Source organism: Puma concolor, chromosome A1, assembly GCF_028749965.1.
Source record: "Puma concolor isolate L17-30 chromosome A1, mPumCon1.1.hap2, whole genome shotgun sequence".
Taxonomy (NCBI): domain Eukaryota; kingdom Metazoa; phylum Chordata; class Mammalia; order Carnivora; family Felidae; genus Puma; species Puma concolor.
Genome location: NC_141667.1, coordinates 223,316,636 through 223,341,055, shown reverse-complemented (window position 1 = coordinate 223,341,055; position 24,420 = coordinate 223,316,636). Strand labels below are relative to the sequence as shown.

The following is a 24,420-nucleotide window of genomic DNA, read 5'->3' as shown; positions in this document are numbered from 1 at the left end:
GTGGCAGAGAGAGAGGGAGAGAGAGAATCCCAAGCAGGCTCCACACTGCCAGCGCAGAGCCCAATGTGGGGCTCGAACCCACGAACTGTGAGATCATGACCCGAGCTGAAATGAAGAGTCAGGTGCTTAACCGACTGAGCCACTCAGGCACCCCTTAAATGAAAGATTACATGTCACACACACATTATTAACATTCACACTCCACAGACCACCAAGATTTATGTTTCCTTCTGAAACCTAACTTTTGAAGGTGTTCTTCAGAAATGTGAATTTAAAACATGAATTAAAAGTGTTGTTTATTTAAAAAAAAGTGTCACTAATGAAAAAGTATCAAACATCTGAAGCTGTATATCGACTTCAAACAGGGCATCAAGTATGAGACGAGAGGATGGATGGGAAGGTGTCAGCTAAACGTAAGGATAAGAGCAAAAACTGAAGGAAACAGGCCTGAAGACGATCGCACTCTGCACACGACCAACAGATTATTTAACGGAAAAAATGAATCTTCTCAGAGAAACTGTCTTATTCTGTATTTGTTTTTAATAACACTACCGAATTTACAGTTTCTTTTTTAGGAGCAAGAAATTGTATAACTTGGCAGAAGAAAACTTTAACCATCCCACTGATCTTTTACAAACTGCAATCTTACTTCAGATCATTTTTAAAAAACCTAGTTACTAACATTCCACTTAAAAGAAATATTTTATATAAAATATAAATGTATGAATATAATTGCGTATTACTCACCACTCACATGAAAACAGCCTATTTTGAGAAACCAGCATTACTGACAGAACTATTTGATCCACTAACCTAATTTTAGCTCTTTCTCCATCCTTCTGTGCCTTTGAGACTTCCTCGTGCTGCTGGAGCTGCCTGAGCAGCTCTGACTTGGTCATCTGCTTATCGAACGGGAGAACATCTGCAACAGCAGCTGCGGCTGCTACCAACTCAGGACTCAGGGACTTGGTTCTGACAAAGAAAAGGAAACGCAAGTGAGAAAAAAAGGAGGCATTACTTACTATGCCATTTGTTTAGTGGGAAGTAAAATGATTTTTTTCCAGAGAACACTTTTCTGTCATTCAAAAAAATGTCAGGGGCACCTGGGTGGCTCAGTCGGTTAAGTGTCCGACTTCAGCTCAGGTCATAATCTCATGGTTCGTGAGTTCGAGCCCCGCGTCGGGCTCTGTGCTGACAGCTCAGAGCCTGGACCCTGCTTCGGATTCTGTGTCTCCCTCTCTCTCTCTGCCCCTCCCCCACTCGTGCTCTGTCTCTCTGCGTCTCTCTCAAAAATAAATAAGAACATTAAAAAAAATCAATTTCTGGGGCACCTGGGTGGCTCAGGCGGTTGAACGTCTGACTTCGGCTCAGGTCATGATCCCACGGTTTGTGAGTTCAAGTCCCACATCGGTCTCTGATCCTCTGCCGCCCTCTCACTCTGCCCCTACCCTGCTTGTGCGCTCTTTCTTAAAAATAAAACATTAAAAAAAATCAATTTCTAACAAAATCAAGAATTTGTAAATATTAGGTGTTAGTTTTATATAAACTTTAAAATGTTGAAAGCTGAAGTTACTGGATACTTGTTGAAGCACAAAGTAAGGAAAAGAAAAATAAAAGGGGGAGGGGGGAGGGATCAGCCTTAATTATAATTTGCTGGATTTTTATTTTATTATTATTTTTTTAAAATTTTATTTTAATGTTTTATTTATTTTTGAGACAGAGAGAGACAGAGTATGAACGGGGGAGGGGCAGAGAGAGAGGGAGACACAGAGTCTGAAGCAGACTCCAGGCTCTGAGCTGTCAGCACAGAGCCCGACGCGGGGCTCGAACCCACGGACCGTGAGATCATGACCTGAGCTGAAGTCGGACGCTCAACCGACTGACCCAACCAGGCGCCCCTATTTATTATTTTTTTAAATGTTTATTTTTGAGAGAGTGTGCACAACTGGGGAAGTGGCAGAGAGAGAAGGGGACAGAGGATCCAAAGCAGGCTTCGTGCTGACAGCAGCAAGCCCATGATAATCATGACCTGAGCTGAAGTTGGATGCTCAACCGACTGAGCCACCCACGTGCCCCAATTTATGGATTTTTAAATGAGACGCCAATGTATTTCAGAAACTATACTGCAAGAAAATATTAATGTAGCTAAACCTATTCGCACATCATGATAAGTTCATATGATGGAATAGTTCAACTCACACCTACCACGTGAATGAAACAATGAAAAGTTACATTAAAAAAAAAAGAGTATGCATTGTACGATTCCATTTACACCAAGTTCTAGAATATGCAAAATTAACCTAAGGTGAAAAAAGTCAGAGTAGTGGTTGTCTCAGGACAGAAGTCTACTGACGGAAAGACAGAAATGAGAAATGCTCTGCATCTGATAAGCACATGGGCATATGCATTTGCCAGAATCCTACAGCTAAGATGTGTACACTTCAAAGTATGTAAACTTTACCTGAAAAAAAACCCAAAAACAAAGCCCAGAAATCATCGTTATCATCTAGCAGGAGACGCAAAGTAGGTGAACACACAGATGACACAAGAATGGCAAAATGATTACTGAAGCTGCGTAACAGGTAGGTACACTTTGTGTATGTCGTGTAGTTTAGGTACAAGTTTATTACATTTTGTTTCAAGTTTTCCGTAAGAAAACGCTAAAAAAACCGAAAATGCTACTCTTTAGTAAATTAGGGTAAATTAATAGAAAACTGTGCTAGACATAAAAGGAAATTGTCTACATTATTTACATATTAACTAAGAATTGCCATCTCAATGAGTGGGATTCAAGTTAACGTTTTACTATACTTGACTTTCTATATAAAGATCTGCTGTCTAATATGCAAATCAAAGTTCCCAAATCCCTGAGGTTGTTGGATAAAGATTTAAGGACTTCGCCTACCAAGATAGGAGAGATCTAGAATCTGACGGCCAAGGAAGAAAAATAGAATAAAAGAGGGACTATTACAATTAGTCAAAAATGAGCTACTTTCAAAACTGTTGCCAGTGAATAAGGTTTGAACTTCACTCCAAATCATTTTTTCTATTTTTATTTATTTTTTAAAGCTTATTTATTTTGAGAGCAAGAGAGTGCGAGTGGGGGAGCAGCGGGGGCGGGGGGGGAGAGAGAGAGAGAGAATGAATCCCAAGCTCGATGCGGGGCTTGATTTCACAACCATGAGATCATGACCTGAGACAAAATCAAGAGTTGGACACTTAACCGACCGAGCCACCCAGGTGCCCCTCTACACAGATTTTAAAAAGGTAATGAGACCTTGTTAAAATGTCTCTTAAAAATCTATTCTATCCTATAACTCAGACTATTTCATGAAAACATACTTTATACCCTTCTGTACTCCCTAAATTTCTTTAATATGAACTATACAGCATACACAATTTCAGAAAAGAAATTCTAATAAGGGGAAGGATACTACTGAGTGGACACAAATCACCGTAACTTTTGGCAATTTGATGACATACATTAAAAGTCTAAAATACACCCCAATCCTTTTACCCACCAGTTCCACTTCCAGGAGTATTTGTCTAAAGAAAATAAGCAGGTACACATAGAATTGGAGGGATCCTGCACACTCCAAATGCAAGGTCCAAGCAGTTCCAGCCCCTGTGCCTGACAGGCAAAGCATTTCTCAGATATCTGCATTGCTTTATCTATAACTTTATTTCAGGTCTTTGCTCAATCATTATTCTTCCATGATCCCTTCTTTAAAAATAGCACCTCTCTAACCGATCACTCTTATTTTTCCTCATGTTTCATCACCTAATGTACTATGTGTCTGTGTGTGGCGTAAAAACATCCTCTTCCACCCCCTGACTCTTCCCCCATTTGTAAGGAATAGAGACTTGTTTTGTTCAGTGTTCTACCTCCATCCCTTTGGACAGTGCCTGAGCTCTAATGGCAATCTAAAGTTGCTGAATGAATGAATGATGTTAATCATAGCATTATTTTGTACTAATGGAAAACTAGAAATAATCTAAATTTCTACTAGTGGATTCATTAATTAATAAGTAGCTGAATCCTTCTTACTGGTAGTTGCTTGGTTGAGAGACAGTTACAGTAGGACCTAGAAACTGTGGTCACTGCTGTTCTCCCCAGGGTTCTTACTAGTTCCACAACACATTCAGACTCAGGAGACCTTGGCCTTGCATCGGCTCTCACTAGCGCCAAGTGGGGCGGACACAGCTACCTCTGCCTACGCTGCAGAGATGCTGCAGCCAAGCTTTGGGATGGTTTGTTATGCAGCAACACTTAACTGGAACACATTTTGGTGCCTGGAGGTTGGGTGCTACTGTAACAAAAAACCTAAAATGTATGGAGGAGGTTTGGGTATTGGGCAGTGGGTAGAAACTGGAAAGACCTTGAGGCAAGTATTGATGAGAACTTAGGGCCTCAAAGAGACTTAGAGCTTGAAGGCTCTCAAAGCCACTGTGAGGGAGAGCTTTAGGAAAATCAACATTACTGGAAGCTACAGAAAAGGGGACTTCTGTTCAGCCGCATTGTTGCTTCTAGTAAGGTGGGAAACAGGAAACACACTCAATGAACTGGATGAGCCAGTCTAAGGAGACTTCCAGTGTTGAACCTTAGTTGCAGATGGTAAAATGTGAGAAGAGATAAGAAAGAACCGTTCCATATAAAGGAGCCAAGACTTGCAGGTATCCAAAAGAAAACATTTCTCATTCTCAGCCCCTCCAGACAGCAAACAATGCTAAAATTTAAAATGGTTTCTGAACAGGGGTGCCTGGGTGGCTCAGTTGGTTGAGCGTCTGACTCAATTTCAGCTCCGGTCATGAGATGGAGTGCCGTGCTAGGCTACGTACGTATGTAGAGCCTGCTTAAGAGTCTCTCTCCCTCTGCCCCTCCCTCACTGGCTCAAGCTCCTGCACTCTTTCTCTCTGAAAAAAAGAAATGGTTTCTGAACAGAAATCAAATTCAGTGCAGTGTCAGGGAAACTATAGGCATGACTGCAAAACCCTCTGTTAAGATCTTAGAAAGATTATTTTTTTGAAGATTTTATTTTTAAGTAACCTCTACACCCAACCTGGGGCTTGAGCTCACAACCCCAAGATCAAGAGTTTCATGCTCCACCGAATGAGTCGGCCAGGCACCCCAAGATTTAAAATGCTGCCTCAGAGAGTCTTTCAAACAAACAGGAATTCTAAGAAACTTATGGGTTTGGTCCCACAGCCTTGCACAGGGAGCTCAATGTAGAATATGATCTTGGTTCCCAAACTATGCCCTAAGGAACCCTGGAGCACTACAAGGAAATACAGCAATCTGTCAGTGACTGAACTACTAAGGCAAGGTAGTCATGGTTTTAACAGTAGACTACCGCATGCCTTTTGTTGACATCATCTTTGTGAAGATGGGTTTTCTGGCAGTTGCTATGATAAAAAGCGAGTACCCCTCAAAAGTCAATATGAAACAGGAAATGAGAGTGGCAGTGTCCAATCTGAGTCCAAGGCTACATCATAAAAACAATACAAATTCCTCCCGGCTCCCTTTCTCTTGGGACACTCGCCCTAGGAACCCAGCCGCCATGCAGTGAGGAAGCCCAGGCCACACAGAGAGGCCACAGGTAGGTGTTTCTGGTAACAGTCCTGGCTAAGGTCTCAGCTAACAGCCAGCTTCAACTGTCAGAGCAATGAATGAGCAAACCTTCAGATGATTCCAGCCTCTGGACTTGCAAGTCTTCTGAGTAAGGACAGCACGGAACAGAGATTACCCTCTCCACTGTGCTCTGCCCACACTGCTGACCCACAGAATCCATGAGCATAAAAAAATGGTTGTTTTATGCCACTAAATTTTGGGGCAACTGTTATGCAGCCACACTAACTATATCAATGGGGGTTCAGTATATAATACAAATAAAAAAACTAAAAAACAGGCCATGCATAGAGCAATGACAGTCATCATGAATCAAAGATGATTTACTCAATTCTGTGCATCTGGGATCCCTTAAAAAAAAAAAAAAAAAAGAGTGGGGAACAAAATCATTAAAAGATACATTAAAAATTTTTTATTAAGTAAACTCTATATCCAATGTGGGGCTTGAACTCATGACTCTGAGATCAAGAGTCACATGCTCTACCAACTGGGCCAGCCAGGCACCCTAAAAGATTCATTTTTAAAAACTCAAAACAAATAGGTCTCATTCACCAATCTTTTGATGTAGGACCAAACCCTCTCTGAATAGAAGTTCCAACATAGATCTTTTATATATACACTGCACCCATAGTACATCCTCCAAGAGTTCCAATTCTGGTTTCTTTAAAGCAGAAACATGCAGCAAGAACTTAAAAATGCTTACAAAGCAGTCTGAATGCAGAATTTTCTTGCATTTTTCTGAATGCCTCATTCATACCTAATTGGAAAGGAATTTTTAAAATTTCCTTTCCTGAGTCTTTGCAAAACATTCAGCTCATTTTAACCATTTCTATAACAGATAATTAAATTGTATAATTATAAAAAAAGCACAATGGGTCACAAACAGGTCTGCAAGCTTAAAAAAAACTCTTGGTAAGTATTTTTATACATGTGTGTCTGTATTATCTAATTCTGTGTACTTAAAAAAAAATTGGGGGGTGGGGGAGGGGCACCTGGGTGGCTCAGTTAACCATCTGACTTTGGCTCAGGTCCTGATTTCACAGTTTGAGTTCAAGCCCTGTGTCAGGCTCTGTGCCGACAGCTCAGAGCCTGGAGCCTGCTTCAGATTCTGTGTCTCCCCCACTCTCTACCCCTCCCCTGCTCGCACCCTGTCTCTGTCTCTCTCTCAAAAATAAACATTAAACAAAATTTAATAACAAAAAAAATTTTTTTAATTTTTATTTGAGAAGGAGAGTGCACGTGCAGGGCAGAGGAGTGGAGCGAGAGGGAGCAGTGGGGGGAAGAGGGGAAGAGAGATAGAAAGGGAGAGAGGGAGAGAGGTAGAGAGGGAGAGAGGGAGAGAGAGAGAGAATGTATCTTAAGCAGCCTCCAAGCTCAGCACAGAGCCCAATGTGGAGCTCAATTCCATGACCCTGGGATCCTGACCTGAGCCGAAATCAAGAGTTGGATGCTCAACCAACTGAGTCACCCAGGTGCCCCTAATTCCATATACTTTTATGTAGTATTTTTGCTTTATTTTGTTTCTAAAAGGGAGGGAGAAGATGGGGTACCTGGCTGGCTCGGTAGAGCATCTGACTCTTGACCTCAGGGTTATGGGTTCAAGTCCCATGTTAGGTGTAGAGATTACTTAAAAAAAGTAAAGAGAAGGAGGTAGCTTTGATGGCCACTCATTTTTTGAACTAGCTTTTTTCCTACCACCCAATTATGCTTTCCAGAGGTAGTTTTGATACAATATGATACAGTATAGAGACAAGAAGTTTCATGAAAATATTAAGTCGTTCTGGAAGATAGGAATCTACATTATCTGTTGATTCTGCTAAGAGAAGTCAGAGATGGGGATCTTCAAGCCACATACCTTATTACTTGATGGATGTAAGAAACACCATTATTTATCTATCATTAAAACAAAACACTGTCGGGGCGCCTGGGTGGCGCAGTCAGTTAAGCGTCCGGCTTCAGCCAGGTCACGATCTCGCGGTCCGTGAGTTCGAGCCCCGCGTCAGGCTCTGGGCTGATGGCTCAGAGCCTGGAGCCTGTTTCCGATTCTATGTCTCCCTCTCTCTGCCCCTCCCCTGTTCATGCTCTGTCTCTCTCTGTCCCAAAAATAAATAAACGTTGAAAAAAAAAAATTAAAAAAAACAAAAAACAAAAAAAAACAAAAAAAAAACACTGTCACTGAAACCACAACACAATGCTAAGATATTACTGATTGCACTTAGAATCAATGAAGTATAATACTCTTTTGACAAGCACAAATAATTACATGTTAAGGAAATCATGTAAGTAGAGAACACTGATAATTACTGGTCAAAGGAAATCATATACAACAGTTGTAATCAACATGCTTACATTCTATCCTAGGTGGAATTTTTTAAATGGAAATTTCAAAGAAACAAGTCCTTCAGAGACACGAAGCTACTTCCAAATCAGGAGATAAACAATTTGGTAATTAACAGTTTAAAGAGGCAATTAAGTGACAGTTAATAACACTGATGAATATGTAAAAGAATATGTGGAATTCTCAATTAGATCTCTACTTTTTCCTCTCTAGATTGTATGCACATGTTCCCTTCCTATTTAAATACAGAAGGGTAATAGTATCTTTCAAGTAAGTATTAAAGTCTCCGTGTTTACAAACTGATAATCTTCATGCAGTATCTCCCAGATCCTCTAATTTAAAATTCCTTTCTAAAAGAAAAAGGAGTTTCAAAAAGTACTTTCAACACAGTTGAAATTCCATTCAATTTACCTCTTTTTTGGGGCATCTTCCGGAACTTTGTGAAGCCTGCCAGTTGTAGCCTCTATACTCTTAAGTTGTCTTCTATTGGGTGGCCTTGTTGTTTGTACTTTGGCTGTGCTTAATTCAACTCGCATGCCCTTAATAATACCTAACAAGTCTTTTTTTGTGTTCTCCTTCACACTCTCTTGGGTCTCCGTTTCCTTGGAAATATCACGTGTTGGAGCAGACTGCTCATCTTTCTTGTTACAGATCACGTTGTTCGTGCCAAAATATCGGTGGACCTCATTTTTTGTCCTAGAAAGATGTGTTAAAGAAAAAAATGAAAAATACAATGCAAAATAATAAAGTGACTCAAAAGCACTGCTTCTGTTTTAAAATTTTTCCAATTCGAGGGGCGCCTGGGTGGCGCAGTCGGTTAAGCATCCGACTTCAGCCAGGTCACGATCTCGCGGTCCGTGAGTTCAAGCCCCGCGTCAGGCTCTGGGCTGATGGCTCAGAGCCTGGAGCCTGTTTCCAATTCTGTGTCTCCCTCTCTCTCTGCCCCTCCCCCATTCATGCTCTGTCTCTCTCTGTCCCAAAAATAAATAAATGTTGAAAAAAAATTAAAAAAAAAATTTTCCAACTCGAACCCTTCCCTTTTGCTTTTTATTATTGTCAGCAACCATAATGAAGCAATTTTAACATTTATTGAATACAGAATATGTGCCTAGTCTGGTGCAACATATTTTATGTGCATTTTCTCATACCCACATCAACTCCATAAGGCAAGTATTATCCCCATTCTGCAGATAAGGAAACTGGAAACCAGAGAAGTGAAGCGATTTACCCAAGGTCATGTAGCTTAAAGCTCACTAAGACCTAAGACATGCTGGTGAGTCACAAATGGGTACAGATGTGCTGAGATACTGATTGATCACCTTGTCCTTGGGGTAGCTGAGGGAGGCCCGGGCTGCTGGTGCACCTAACTGTTGCCTCCCTCCATTTACCTCAGGGTTTGATACAAAGATCATTTTCTATTTGTTCCATGACATTAAAAAAGGTCGCAACTTTCTGATCCGCTCTTGGCAGCGGAACGACTGCCGAGCTGCAGATTTTTGTGAAAACCCTTATGGGGAAGACCATCACTCTCCAGGCTGATCCCTCAAAAAGAAGACAAAACGGAAAGGCCAAGATCCAGGATAAGGGAGGAATTCCTCTTGATCAGTGGAGACCGATCTCCACTGGCGGGCAACTGGAAGATGGATATACCGGGCCTGTCACAACATTCAAAAGGAGTCTACCCTTGATCTTGTGTTAAGACTTCATGGCGGTGTTAAGAAAAGGAAGAAGTCTTATACCACTCCCAGAAGAATAAGCATAAGAGAAAGAAGGTTAAGGCAGCTGTCCTGAAATACTATTAAGTGGACGAAAATGGCAAATCAGTTGCCTTTGTCAGGAATGCCCTTCAGATGAATGTGGTGCTGGAGTTTTTATGGCTAGCCACTTTGACAGATATTGTGACATATGCTGTCTGACCTATTGCTTCAACAAATCAAAAACAAGTAATTGTTTACAGGTTAACAAAAGACAGGAACTAACATTTAAAAAAAAAGGTTGCAAAACACTGACAGGGTTAGTAAATTTCCATTTATTATTTTCAAACCCCAAACTGACTGACTGCCATGTCCTTAACATGATATAATAATACCTCTTTGAAAGCTATAAACATTTCTATTAACAAAGAAAGGTTACTTTCTTTAAAAAACATGTCTGGATAGGGGCTCCTGGGTGGAGCCCCTGGTTAAGCAGTCCACCTCTGGATTTCAGCTGAGGTTGTGATCTCCCCTGCATTGGGCTCCACAATGCAGAAGTGTGCTTGGGATTCTCTCGTTCCCTGTCTGCACCCCTCCCCCTCTCCACTCCCCTCCCACATGTGTGTTCTCTCTCTCTCTCTCTCAAGAATAAATAATTGTTTAAAAATAAAATAAAAAAATAAAAGGGGCGCCTGGGTGGCTCAGTCAACTAAGTGGCCGAGTATTGATTTTGGCTCAGGTCATGATCTCATGGTTGTTGAGTTCGAGCCCCATGTCAGGCTCCACGCTGCAGTGTGAAGCCTACTTGGGATTCTCTCTCTGTCCCTCCCATTTTCTCTCTGTCTCTCAATATAAGTAAAATAAACTTAAAAGATTAAAAAAACAAAAGCCATGTCTGGGTATTATTCTAATCTGATTAACTTTCTCCCTGAGCTACGTGTCATTTAACCAATCACCATTTGTAAACTAAGCTAAAATGGAACAAAAAAAGGATATTCAGTGGCTACTTTCTGCTTTGTTCATTAGATACATTTGTGAAAAAGAACAACACAAATGATTACATCGATTTCAAATTCATGCAAAAGATTTGCCGAATCTAAGTAACCCAAATAGCTAATTTTATTTTGTGATGTTAAAAACCTTTTGATACTTGATACTGAAGAACTTTAAAAACTAATCAGTGTGTTAGATTAAGAGAGTATAACGTATGAAAAGTCATTCATTAAACACAATGAGCATCTACTTTGTGTCAAGCGCTACCCTACACACTGGTGATACATTAGTAAATAAGAATTTCATGGTCGCTATCTTTATGAAGATAACAGGTTAGAACACTGTTTCTCAAACTTCAATATGCTTAAGAGTTACCTAAGTGACTTTTAAAAAACAGGTTCTGTGGTCCAACCAAGGAATCGATTCAGTAGCTTTGAAGAGGGACTCAGAGTTTGCATTTCTAACAAGTTTCAAGTAATGCTGATGCTGCCCATCAGAGGACCACATTGGAGGAGCTATGCTACGTATGTCATTTAATCCTTACAATCTTATAGGACCGGTTTTACTATTTGTATTATAGAAGAAGAAACTGTATTATAGAAGAAGAAACTTAACATTCAAAGATGTTAAATCAGTGGCTCTTAACCTTTAGGGATCATATGAATTACATAGGGAGCTTATTTAAAACATATTCCTGGGGCGCCTGGGTGGCGGAGTCGGTTAAGCGTCCGACTTCAGCCAGGTCACGATCTCGCGGTCCGGGAGTTCGAGCCCCGCGTCGGGCTCTGGGCTGATGGCTCAGAGCCTGGAGCCTGTTTCCGATTCTGTGTCTCCCTCTCTCTCTGCCCCTCCCCCATTCATGCTCTGTCTCTCTCTGTCCCAAAAATGAATAAACGTTGAAAAAAAAAAATTTTAAAACATATTCCTGAGATTCTTAGTTGCTAAGTTTGGAATGGGGCCCAAGGACATGCCTGCATTTAACCAAGATGCCAGGTGATTCTGATATAACTCATCTCAAGACCCTACATCAGACCCTGGGTTACTTATTATACCAAGTTCTCAAAGCTAGCAAACGTGAGTACCAGGCTAGGGACCTTTTAATGAAAGACAAAATGGCTATTTCCAAAAATGCGGAACCAAATTATCTGATCTGCTTATAAAAATTTCAGAGGTGGGGCGCCTGGCTGGCTCAGCTGGTGAAGCATGCAACTCTTGATCTCAGAGTCGTGAGTTCAAGCCCCACGTTGGTCACAAAGCCTCTTTTATATGTGTGTGTGTGTATACAGACACACACACACACACACACACACAAATACATGCATGTATGCCAGAGGCTCAGGTGTGTGGGTGGCTCAGTCAGTTAAACGTCCAACTCTTGACTTTGGCTTAGGTCATGATCTCAGGAGTTCATGAGATCAAGCCCCATGTCAGCTCAGCACTGACAGCACAGAGCCTGCTTGGGATTCTCTCTCTCCCTCTCTCTCTCTCTGCCCCTTTCCCGCTCCCATGAGTGCTCTCTCTCAAAATAAATAAATTTTTAAAAAAATGACAGAGGCTATCAAATCAGGCACTTAACTAGAATGCAAAACCAGGCACATAACTAGCATCCTCATAATCAGTACACAGGACCTTCATCATAATATCATTCACCATGTGGTACAATTCAATTTAGGAAAATGCTCTATTATTTTGTATGTACAAGTTAAATTAACATTAAAGGTGTTATAACAGAAAGGTGTCAATCAGGAGAATGAATCTCATTAAGTTTTCATAATGATGAGAGTTCTCAGAGAAGAAATACCAACATAAAGTATGCATAACTACCCTTTGTTGCCTGGCTAGCTCCAACCCTTAGTTCCCCTCCACAGTTTATCAGATTTCTTTTCCAGAAAGGATACTCTGAACCTTTCTTTCCTACAATGGTTAGCTGTCCCGACTTGCTCACCCAGCGGTTACTTGTATTAATAAAGCAGTCTGTGTTACCTACACCATCTCAGCTTTACTCCACTGTACTTGAATTGCCTGCCTGGTGGAACCATAAGCTCCGTGATGGCAGGATCGTTTTTTATTAGGGACTTAACAGCAGTATTGGTACATTGTAAGTACTTTCAATAATGAACCAGAGGATAAATGGAGGCTGGAATGAGACCACTATACTCTTGGCAAGTAATAAAATAAAATAAAATAAAATAAAATAAAGTAAAATAAGGCAACTTTACTTCTGGAGGCTGGATTGAATGAGGGGAGAAGTGGCAAGAAGTACGAGGCGCGGTACGTAGTAGAGAGCACAGGACAGACCATGCACGTATCCGTAGCTCTGTTTCTCACTCACATATGACCTTGGGCAAGTCATTTTACCTTTCTGGGATTTCCCTTTCCTCAGATGTAAAGCAACGGCTTTTAGGACCTCGCGGGTAGTAACATCGACCCCAGGAGAAAGGTCACTGAATACACCGGCGGGAGGCCAGGGGTTGCCTGAAGACCTGCGGGGCCCACAGCGCCGAAATGCGGTACCTGACCGTTCCGTGCGGAGCACCGAGTCGCACAATCGCAGCCGCCGGTGCCTCTGAGCCTCCAGGGCATAAAGGGAAGGGGGAGAGGAGGCGAAGAGGTATGATCGCGGAGACTCTTGGAAACATCGCCAAGAAGCAAACACAATCGCACACACAACAGAGTGGCGGGTCCCTCTGCTAAACACATCCCTCGCCCTCTCTTCCGTTCCCCAGCCTGGCGCGTTCCTTCTCTTCCGGTTCCGGTGGGCAACAGGGGCGGGTAACTGCGTTCCGGACTCGCCCGCGGGCGGCCACGTTGCGTGCGCTGCTTCCAGGCGATTCTAGTCGAGGAGGTAAAATCGATGCCTGAGTTCAGCTAAGATACGCTGGTTGAGGCAGGACCCAGATGGTGGAGGGAGGATGTGGAGGGGGGGAGTTACTGTGCAAATGCTACTTTGGGGGCCAGTAAAAGGAGGCGGAGAACTGACCTTACTGGGCGGTTTTGGGGGGAGAGGATCCACAGCGTTCATCACATCCTCTAGATGATCTGTAGCCACCAAGGTTAAAAAAAAAATTACCATAGGACACGCTGCCCGATAAATTAGTATTTCTTTTCAGGCACTGTTCTTGATGTAGAGTCAAGACATGTGAGACATACATGTTTCGTCTTTTCAAAAATGGTTTTACGTATAGAAATCTGCAAGAGAAAGGCTTGACTTTTTCCTGCCCTTCGTGAAGGCAGTGAACAGTGGATGAGCGGTGATCAAACTTGGAAGTGCGTGAGCATAAACCCTCTGGGAAGATGCCAGCTAATAGGTCACATGGGAACTTCTGGCTTAATGTTTAAGTTTATTTATCATTTTTTTCAATTAAAAAATTTTTAACGTTTATATTTGAGAGAGAGAGACAGAGCATAAGCGGGGGAGGGGAGAGAGAGAGGGAGACACAGAATCTGAAGCAGGCTCCAGGTTCTGAGCTGTCAGCACAGAGCCAGATGCGGGGCTCCAGCTGTGAGATTGTGACTTAAGCCGAAGTTGGAGGCTTAACCGACTGAGCCACCCAGGTGCCCATATTTTTTTAATTAAACATTTTTTATTTTATTTTATTTTATTTTTGAGAGGGAGGATCAGAGAGAGAATCTTAAGGAGGCTCTGCACCGTCAACGCAGACCCCCAACCAGGGTCTTAAATTCACAAGCCCCGTGAGATCATGACCTGAGCTGAAACCAAGAGTCAGTGGCTCAACTGGCTGAACCATCCAGGTGCCCCTATTTATTTATGTTGAGAAAGATAGAGAGCAAGCTTGTGCACACACTCGAGAGGCAGAGAGAGAGAGAGACAGACAGACAGACAGGGAGAATCCCAAGCAGGCTCTGTGCTGCCAGTGCTATGGGTGCTGAGCCCAACTCAGAGCTGGAACCCAGAAACCTGTGAGATCATGACCTGAGCTGAAATTAAGAATCAGATGCTTAACCAGTTGGGCCACCCAGGAACCTCTAGCTTATAGTTACACGTGGGCAGTTGAATGCTGACATTAACTTTTCCCCCACAACTTCAAAAAAGAATCAAGCTTGGTGGCAAATTTTTTTGTAATCTGAAATACAGAAGAGTGCACAAGTCATAAACATGTTGAGGAAAATGTGCTTAATGAATTATCTCAGAATGAATTTGCCCATGTGAACCACCACCCAGATCAAGACATAGAATATTACCAAGAGAGTATACTTAATTTGATATCACTTGATATCTGGTTGAAAATCCATTCATGAGTGTAATAGTCCATTAAAATCACATTAAACTTTTTTTAAATGTTTATTTATTTTTGAGAGGCGGGGGAGGGGCAGAAAGAGGGAGACACGGAATCCAAAGCAGGCTTCAGGCTCTGAGCTGTCAGCACAGAGTCTGATTCGGGGCTCCAACTCACGAATCGCGAGATCATGGCCTAAGCCGAAGTTGGGCGTTTAACCGACTGAGCCACCCAGGGACCCCCAAATCACATTTAATAGTTACTTCATCCTTTTTCCAATTTCTTATAATAACCCTAACTTTTTTTTTTTCTTTTAAGGTTGACAAAGGGGACTGAAACCGCCATCTCAGATTCACAGCTTCTCTGGAGGTATATCCTGTCCCAATTATCCTGATCCTAGTCAACTCTACTGCACTATCCATCCTGTACATTCCTTAACCTCTTTCATTGGGGCAGATAGGCTGTGACCTATATGAGAGTACCGGGCTGAAGGTCACAAGCAGGGATTGAAATTCAGCCTTGCTCAACTCTCTGACTCCTTCAACTGTCACTTTCCAAAAGAGGCTTTCTTTGACTTCTGTAGCCTCCTGTGCCATCCAGTCACACTCTCTGGCAGGGATTTCTGCTGTCTACCAGTCCCCGTTTGCTTCTTCCTCTGGAGCTTTAGCTCAACACATGGCCACAGAAGAGACTACATTTCCCAGACTCCCTTGCAGGCAGGTATGTCTGCATCTAATCAATAGAATGTGAATAGAGGTGATGTGCCCTTGAAAATGGGCACAAATTCCCCACAACCTTTTTCTCCTTCCTCCTAGTTGGAATATAGGCCAGATGAAAGGAGCTGAAGCAGCTAGGGGATGGAGAGATGAAGGATTTCGGAGATGAGGATGACAACCATCCTACCTCTGTCCTTACCCACCTCCTCCAGACAGTCACAAACAAAGGGGAGGGGGGAACCACTTCCATGTTATTTAAATGTATTTTTGAGTTTCTTTGTGGCAAGTAGTCTAGATTGTACCTTATCTAAGATACCCTCTATGTCAAAACCTTGTTTCATTTTCTACAGAGTATCACTAAGTGAAATTTATCCCATATTTATATGCTTAAATGCTTATTATCTCACTCTGACAGAATGTGTTCCATGAAGGAATGGACTTTGTCTTATTCACTGCTGCAACCCCAGTTCCTAGAACCATCCTGTCATATAATAGATGCTCATATTCGGTGAATAAATAATTTCCAAGTGCAAAGGGGAAAAAAATGGTGCAGAGAGTTTGAGTAATTTGCCCAACTTTCTGCAGCTAGTCAATGGCAGAGCTGGATTCAAATTCAGAGCCAATTAACTCTGATATTCTTGTTCATTTTGGAATACTTGACAGTTTAGGATTTTACTCATGCATAAAAGTCACGTGGAGGCACTTACTGATATACATTACTGAGTAGCTCAGAAGATCTGAATCTGAGATTCAGCACCCCAGGTGATTCTGGTGCTGGTCTTCAGACAAAACTTTGAGATATGCTACAATGACCCTATGGCATATTTAGCTGTTCATAGCTCTGTATACACTTAAAATGCACATAAAGAAAAAGTGTTGTAATTGGTGCAGCATTAAAGCAACAGCCAGATTATTACTTTGCAGGAACATCAGAGTCATTATGCTATGTGAACAGAGTGAGATCAAAGAGACCGCACTATATGATTCCACTTATATAACAATGTGAAGAAGACAAAGCTCTAGGGACAGAAATCAGATCAAAAGTTACCAGGAGTTGCAGCCACTCTGGAGAACAGGATGGAGGTTTCTCAAAAAACCAAAAATAGAACTGCCCTATGATCCAGCAATTGTGCTATTAGGTATTTACTCAAAGGATACAAAAATACAGATTCGAAGGGGTGCGTGCACCCCACTGTTGATAGCAGTATCAGCAGTAGCCCATCTATGTAGAGAGCCCAAATATCCATCGACTGATGAATAGATAAAGAAGATGCAGTGTGTACAATGATATATTACTCAGCTATCGAAAAGAATGAAATTGTGTCATTTGCAACGATGTGGATGGAGCTAGAATGTATTATGCTAAGCGAAATAAGTCAATCAGAGAAAGACAAATGCGGTGTGATTTCACTCCTGTGTGGAATTTAAGAAAGAAAACAGATGAACGCGGGGGGGGGGGGGGGGGGGGAAGAGAAGAGAGAGAAACAAACCACAAGAGACTCTTAACAGTAGAGAACAAATTAAGGGTTGATGGAGAGAAGTGGTTGGGGGATGGGCTAGATGGGTGATGGGTACTGAGGAAGGCATTTGTGATGAGCACTAAGTGTTGTATGTAAGTGGTGAATCACTGAATTCTACTCCTGAAACCAATATTGCACTGTATGTCAACTAAAATTTAAATCACAAAGAAAAAAATAAAGTAACAATGGTAAAAAAAAACACATTACCTCGAGGTGGAGCTGGAAGGAGATGACTGAGTATGACAGAATATGACGGAACCTTTTGAACTTATTGAAATATTATATATCTTGACTCTGGTGGAGGTTGTAGCTTTTCACAGTTACCAAAACTTAAAAACTTGTACACCTAAAATGTGTGAATTTTGCTGTATATAAATGATACCTCAACAAACCTGACTTTAACAAAAAAGGTAATTAAAGCAGTTCTAATTGGCCACAAATTAAGCCACAGGAGAATTTGAGTACATCCTAAGAAAAAGAAAAATAAACCTATCCTTTGAAGAAACATAACTTGTGCAACTGTCCAGAGCAATCATTTATGAGAGCAACAGAAATGTAGCCTGAAAGTAGAGAATGTTTTCCCTCCTTCTTCTATTCTGGCATTGACTCACCAGTCATTTTCTTCTCAGTGCCTCCTTGAAATGCACTTTCTAGAACAATGTACCTTTGGCAAGAGAGAGCAAATCAACTGAAATAGGTCCTGATATACACCAGTGACTTCTTCCTAAATGCCTCATGAAATTCTACACTAATTAACTCAATAAGCCTTCCATGAAAAGAAAAAACAAAATTATTCTATATTTCAGTTATCAATTGCTGCATAACAGATCGCCCCAAAAAAGTGGCTTAAAACAACAGTTTATTCTCTCTCACGGTTCTGTGGCTCACTGGACTCAGCTGTTGGTTTCTACTTGGGGTCTGTCAAGTGGTTGCAGTCAGAGAGCAGCTAGTTTGTATTGGATGTCCCAGATGTTGGTTTTTTTTTTTAATTTAAATGTTTGTTTGTTTGTTTGTTTGTTTGTTTGTTTTGAGAGAGAGAGACAGCGCAAGGGGGGAGGGGCAGAGAGAGAGGGAGACACAGACTCTGAGCTGTCAGCACAGAGCCAATGCAGGGCTTGAGCTCACAAATCATGAGATTATGACCTGAGTTGAAGTCGGATGCTTAACTGAGCCACCCAGGCATCCTTGCCCCAGATGTTTTTTTTTTTTATTCACATAGCTGATGGTGCAGCTGGGATGGCTGGAAGAAACAGGGCCTGGCTGAGTAATATTCTCTCTGTCTCTCTCTCGCTTGCTCTCTCTCCACATGGCCTCTGAAGTGTAGCAGAGTATGCTACCCTAGAATATGCCACTTCGGTATAAAGATCATCTTGAGCTGTGGACACTTAAGAAGCAAATCCAAGTGGAGCTCTCTACCTTCCCCCTATTTGCCTAAAAACAGGGCATAAATTTGTGAAGGTGTTCCCCCTTCCTTCTCTCCCGGGAAGGACAAAAGTTAATCACTGAATACAACCCTAGACCCTGGTCAGCCCGGAGATGACGCTGAAGAAATCCACATAACTGACTGTACTAACTAGCCGTTATCTTAGGTTAGCTCCCTCATGTATTTGCCTTTTTATGATTTGCTGGCCTAGAAAGGCCTAGTCCTTTGCCTTGGTGTTGTCACTTCTCTGAAAGCGTACTGCTGTTTTGTTAGCATGCTACCTAAGCCCAAATTCTAACCACACCTTTGAGTTACTCATCTCTGAGGGCTCCCATGTGTATGTGTAGTATACACATTAATAAACTTCTATTTGTTTTTGTCTTCTTAACCTGTCTGTTATCACTCTAATTTACAGGGTCCCACCCATTGAACCTAAGATGAGTAGAGGGAGAAGAGATCTTTTTCCTCCCCTACCCCTCTCTACCTGGCTAGCTTGGGCTTCCTTACAGCATGGCATCTTAGAGTATTTCAGTTTTTCACATAGAAACATGCTTGCCTTACATTGTGTGTTCCAAGAGACCCAGGCTAACTCTGCACAACTTTTTAGTACCTAGCATTGGAAATTACATAGTATCACTTCTGAGACATTCTGTTGGTAAGAAAAGAGTTGCAGGGCCACCCGATTCTAAGGAAGGGAACTATACCAGGAGTGTATACCAGGAGTGAATACCAGGAGTGGCTCATTGGGATCACCTTTGGGGACTTGCTTCCACCTCCTGACAAACTTTTAATTAAGTCCATTCATTTTATCAGCCTACTCTGCTGTCCTGTTTAGTCTTTTTTTTTTTTTTTTGATTTCCAACCATCTTGATTTTTTTTTAAGTTTATTTATTTATTTTGAGAGAGAGAGGGACAGACAGTGCGAGCAGGGGAGGAGCAGAGAGAGGAAGAGAGAGAGAATCCCAAGCATGCTCTATGCTGTCAGTGCAGAGCCCGATGTGGGGCTTGAACCCACAAACCATGAGATCACGACCTGAGCCGAAGTCAACAGGCAGAGGCTCAACCGACTGAGCCACCCAGGTGCCCCCTGATGGTCTTCTAAGAACTTCATATTTCAGTTTATATAAAATTTTACAATGAACGATCACATACATTATTTAATTTGATTACTGTGGTAATAATTGAGGCAGGCAGGGCAAGGGTTTTATGCCCAGTGTTCTAATGGGAAAAATGAGCCTCAGAGAAGTTAGGGGACTCACCTGAAGTCACATGACTAGTAACTGCCAGCCCGGAGCCTGCTGACTAACCAGGGCTCTTGGCTGGCTCTCATGCCTGCTTAATGGCATGTTTGTGTTCCTTTGGCATCTTTCCAGCCTGAATGTCAAAGTCCACTTGACAACATCCAGGTGCTGGTGTCAGCAAAGCCATGCTTCTGAGATTAGGGTGGTAAGACAAATTTTATTTTTTTTTAATTGTTAAAAAATTTTTAATGTTTATTTATTTTTGAGAGAGAGACACAGAGCAAGAGCGGGGGAGGGGCAGAGAGAGAGAGGGAGACACAGAATCGGAAGCAGGCTCCAGGCTCTGAGCTGTCAGCCCAGAGCCTGATGCGGGACTTGAACCCACGAATCACGAGATCATGACCTGAGCCAAAGTCGCTCAACCAACTGGGCCACCCAGGTGCCCCTGTGTGGTAAGACAAATTTTAAAAAAGGAAAGGAAATTTTAGGGACCTATCCACTAGAGACTGTCCATTTTAATGAAAATGTACTTCAGATGAAGATTGTAGGTGTTGATTGTGCTATTTAAAAGAAAAGGCTTCTTGATTTTGATTTTGTAAAATATGAGATAACCCTTTTGAAAAAAGTAGCAGTAAGTTTGCCATTATGCACTAATGTTAGAGCTGATGCCAAAGTAACCTAAAATAATACATAGACAAGTCATGAGTGCTCAAAGGGTAGTAAAGAAAATATTCTGCCTTTTGAGGTTTCAAATATTTGTATTGGTGATATTGTTTAGTGTTGGTGGTTGACAAGGCCACCAACAAATGTCACCACCAAGCAAATGTCAAAGTCAACAAAAAAAGGATATCCTGTTACATGTTACAGAGTTAACTTCATTACCTCCTTAATACCTGGAGACAGGCTGAGACAGGGCCCGGTACTATAAGCAGATAAAACTATTTGAAATGTGCCATGAGACATAGACCACCCACAAAATTCTCATAATTAGAGAAAAATAAACTCTAATACACATATTTATACTCTTCATAATTTTCCCAAGAAATTGAAAGTATAGAAGTGGAGAATAAAGCAGTCACACTTAAAACTCTATAGCTCAGGGTATGCCTGGCTGGCTTAGTCGTAGAGCATACGACTCTTGATCTTGGGGTGTAAATTCAAGCCCCATGTTGAATGTAGAGATTAGTTAAAAATAAAAGCTTAAAAAAGCAACAACTCTGTAGCTCAGGTATAATAGATGCAGCGGAATATAACGGTTCTGGGATGGACAGAGTGAGGGATTAGGCTCTGCCCCTTTCTTTGGGACCTTGGGCAAGTTTTCTTACCCTCTTTGGGCCTCAGGTGCCTTATCTGTGGAAAGGGAATAATAATAGCATCTACCTTCAAGGTGGCTGTGAGGATCAAGTGGGTTAAAATGTGTATAAGTGCTTATAACAGTGCCTAGCACACAGTAAGCACTCCAGAAGTATTTGCTACTCTCACAGTAAAATTTGAAAAGTAATATACTTTGAAAATTTAAAAAGCAAAGAAGCTGTGCAGAAGACAAGTCTTGAAGGCGTTTTTTTTGTGTTTGTTTTTTTTTTTAAAGTAATTTATGCCCAATGTGGGCCTCAAACTCACCACCCCAAGATCAAGAGTTGCAGGCTCTACCAACTGAGCCAGCCAGGCACCCTGACAATTTTTTAAATGAACTTTCTATGTTTAAATAATTGTAGACATAGTGAAAAAATTGTAAGAACAGTACAAATATTTCCCTTACGTCATTAACCCAGACTACCCAAATGTTAACAATTTATCACATTTGTTTTTATCATTCTCGTTCTGTCGCTTACTATTTTTTCACAAAACACTTGAAAATCTATTACAGAGACACTTTCCTTTACGTCTACATAATTTGGGGGTATATTTCCTTAAAAAAGGACATTCTCTTTACATGAGGACAGTACAATTTTGAAGTTAGGAAATTAACATCAATACAATACCATAATTCAATCTACAGACCTTATTTAAATTCTATCAACTGTCACAGTGATGTCCTTTATAACAAAAGAGAAAGTAACTCTTTCTGGCCCAGGACCTGATCAGAAGTCGCAGGTGGCATTTAATTCCATGCCTCTTCGTCTACTTTGATGCAGTTAAGTTCTTCAGTCCATCTTTGTCCTTCATGACGCTGACTTTTTTTAAAATTGTAGTTGATACACAATGTTAGAGTAGTTTCTGGTGTTTGACCTTGACAGTTTTGAAGAATTCAGGCCAGTTATTTTGTAGCGCACCTCAATTTTTTTTTTGTTTCCTAATGATCAGATATAAGTTATTAGTTTCTTAGCGGGAGAACCGCAGAAGTGAAGTTATAGTGTTCACTGTGCGTTATATCAAGAGGCATCAGTGTTTATCTGTCCCATTACTAGTTCTGTTAAAAATGAACAGCTGGATGGGATGCCTGGGTGTCTCAGTCGATTAAGTGGCCGACTTCAGCTCAGGGCATGATCTCGTGGTTCGTGAGTTCAAGCGTCAGGCTCTGCGCTGACAGCTCAGAACCTGGAGTCTGCTTTGGATTCTGTGTCTCCCTCTCTCTCTGTTCCTTCCCTGCACACGCTCTGTCTCTCTTGCTCAAAAATAAAAAAAGTTAACAAAAATTTTTTAAAAAAATGAATAGCTGGATTAAGAGGTACATAGGGAAAGGTCTAGAAGGGTCCTGAGCACAGGAACTTTTGTCCCATTGGCTTGGAGTGTGCCACCCTCCTGGCACATAGATGTGTTTGCCAAGTCTGAAGCTCCTGCAGAAAACCATTTTGATTGAAGATGTTAAACTATCTAGAAGTCTAATTAGCACTGTTCTTTATAAGGATGTCTTCTGATTTCAAATGTAGCACTCCTAGAGAACACCAAAGGCATTTTTTTGAGCAATTACCACTTCTGGACTTGACAGTGAACTTTCATGAGTCAACTCATACCAGAGAGTCCAGGGAGAATATATGGTTATTGTTGTTAAGAATTTTAATACATTAACACATACAGGTGATGAAGAAAAGGGAATGAAATAATTTTAAGGAATAAGGAGAATACTCTTTCCAGCCAACACATGGTGCTGCAGATCTCTGGAATCTATGATTCAAAGGCAGAAATCTAAGTAAAAATATTACTGATGTTGTGTTTTATTTTTATTTTTATTTTTTAAAGTTTATTTGAGGGGCGCCTGGGTGGCGCAGTCGGTTAAGCGTCCGACTTCAGCCAGGTCATGATCTCGCGGTCCGTGAGTTCGAGCCCCGCGTCGGGCTCTGGGCTGATGGCTCAGAGCCTGGAGCCTGTTTCCGATTCTGTGTCTCCCTCTCTCTCTGCCCCTCCCCTGTTCATGCTCTGTCTCTCTCTGTCCCAAAAATAAATAAATGTTGAAAAAAAAAAATTAAAAAAAAAAAAGTTTATTTGAGAGAGGGACAGAGCAGTGGGGAGCGTGTGAGTGTGGGAGGGGCAGAGAGAAAGAGGCACTGTCAGCACAGAGCCTGATGTGGGGCTTGCTCTGTCTCAAGAACCATGAGATTATGACCCGAACCAAACCAAGAGTTGGACACTCAACTGACTGTGGCACCCAGGCACCCTGCATTCAGCTGTATTTTAAAGCAGTATGTACACTTAGCATTGGATGTTGAGAAGACCTCTTAAAATATTCTGAATTACAGCACATCCTTGGACAAGGCCAGCCTGAGAGTTTAGGAAGGGTCGTATCCTGAGACATAGATAGATATTCTTGGTTCTCAGCAATACGAGGGCAGACAGGAAGGTCCAGGGAGGAGAATTAGACCTTCCTCAGGTGTCACAGAGGTACAGAAGGGAAAGGATTGACCCAGCTACCAAATGCAGTATTTGAGGCCTATGCTTACAGCTAACTAGAGTACAGAATGGTAATTATATTTATTGTCATAACACACACACACACACACACACACACACACACACACACACTCCTCCCAAATTTTATATATCTAAAGTGCTCTGATTCCAAAGCACTCTGAATAAATGATCATTGAAGTTTTTTAGCTAATGAGTTGGAAGTGGAATTCAATGACTAGTGGTTCACTAAGCTGAAAAACAATGTTGGACATAATATTAGTTATACCAAGATATTAAAAGCAGGTGGAATTACCCAAAGTTACAAAATAGCAGCAAAGATATTTAAATAGCAGGTCAGCTTCATGGTAAAGGCGATTTCACCCCATCATAATGCACTTACTTCCATGCTATCGAATGTACCCCAGATTCATTTCATACATTATTTAACTACTGTGCTAATTCTAAGGAACACCTTAGATCTAAGTAAATAATACATCGTTGAAAAACTTAGAAATACTCTGCCAGTCTGCTGTTTGCTATGGATCTGTTCATGCTGGTGGACCACAACAGGGTAAATAGAGAAGCCACTTGTCTCCGGCGGGACAGGGAAACACAAAGGTCAGGGCACAGCTTCTGTGGCTGCTTGCCTGTGCCTTCATCAAAGTGTTTGCTGCTAGTTTTATTCCATTCTCCATCACACTTGCTCTGTCTGTATACACTTCATATGCAATCAAGTTTCATTTATTTATTAAAAAAATGTGTTAATGTTTATTCATTTTTGAGAGAGAGACAGAGTGCGAGGA

At 41.5% G+C, this 24,420-nt stretch overlaps 2 protein-coding genes and 1 pseudogene across 6 annotated transcripts in view; 2 read left to right on the top strand and 1 right to left on the bottom strand.

Annotated features, from left to right (window-relative positions):
• MRPS31 (mitochondrial ribosomal protein S31) overlaps nucleotides 1–13,380 on the bottom strand; it is a 63,636-nt gene extending 50,256 nt beyond the window's left edge. For all 4 annotated transcript variants that reach the window (XM_086713026.1, XM_086713004.1, XM_086713010.1 and 1 more), the window contains exons 1-3: nucleotides 13,166–13,380; nucleotides 8,376–8,660; nucleotides 814–972 (exon numbers count right to left, since the gene is read on the bottom strand). In XM_086713026.1, the coding sequence (XP_086569152.1) occupies nucleotides 814–972; nucleotides 8,376–8,660; nucleotides 13,166–13,290 (569 nt within the window). In that variant the 5' untranslated portion in view covers nucleotides 13,291–13,380. The remainder of the gene's footprint in view (nucleotides 1–813; nucleotides 973–8,375; nucleotides 8,661–13,165) is intronic.
• Nucleotides 9,232–10,758, top strand: LOC112861693 (ubiquitin-ribosomal protein eS31 fusion protein pseudogene; annotated as a pseudogene).
• Nucleotides 13,381–15,224: 1,844 nt separating the features above from the next.
• SLC25A15 (solute carrier family 25 member 15) overlaps nucleotides 15,225–24,420 on the top strand; it is a 62,896-nt gene continuing 53,700 nt past the window's right edge. The window contains exon 1 of one of the 2 annotated variants that reach the window (XM_086712977.1): nucleotides 15,225–15,258. The gene's annotated coding sequence lies outside the window, so the exon portion shown is untranslated. Of the gene's footprint in view, nucleotides 15,259–19,923; nucleotides 19,995–24,420 lie in introns of those variants that run through there. The other variant, XM_086712970.1, reaches the window with a different exon arrangement.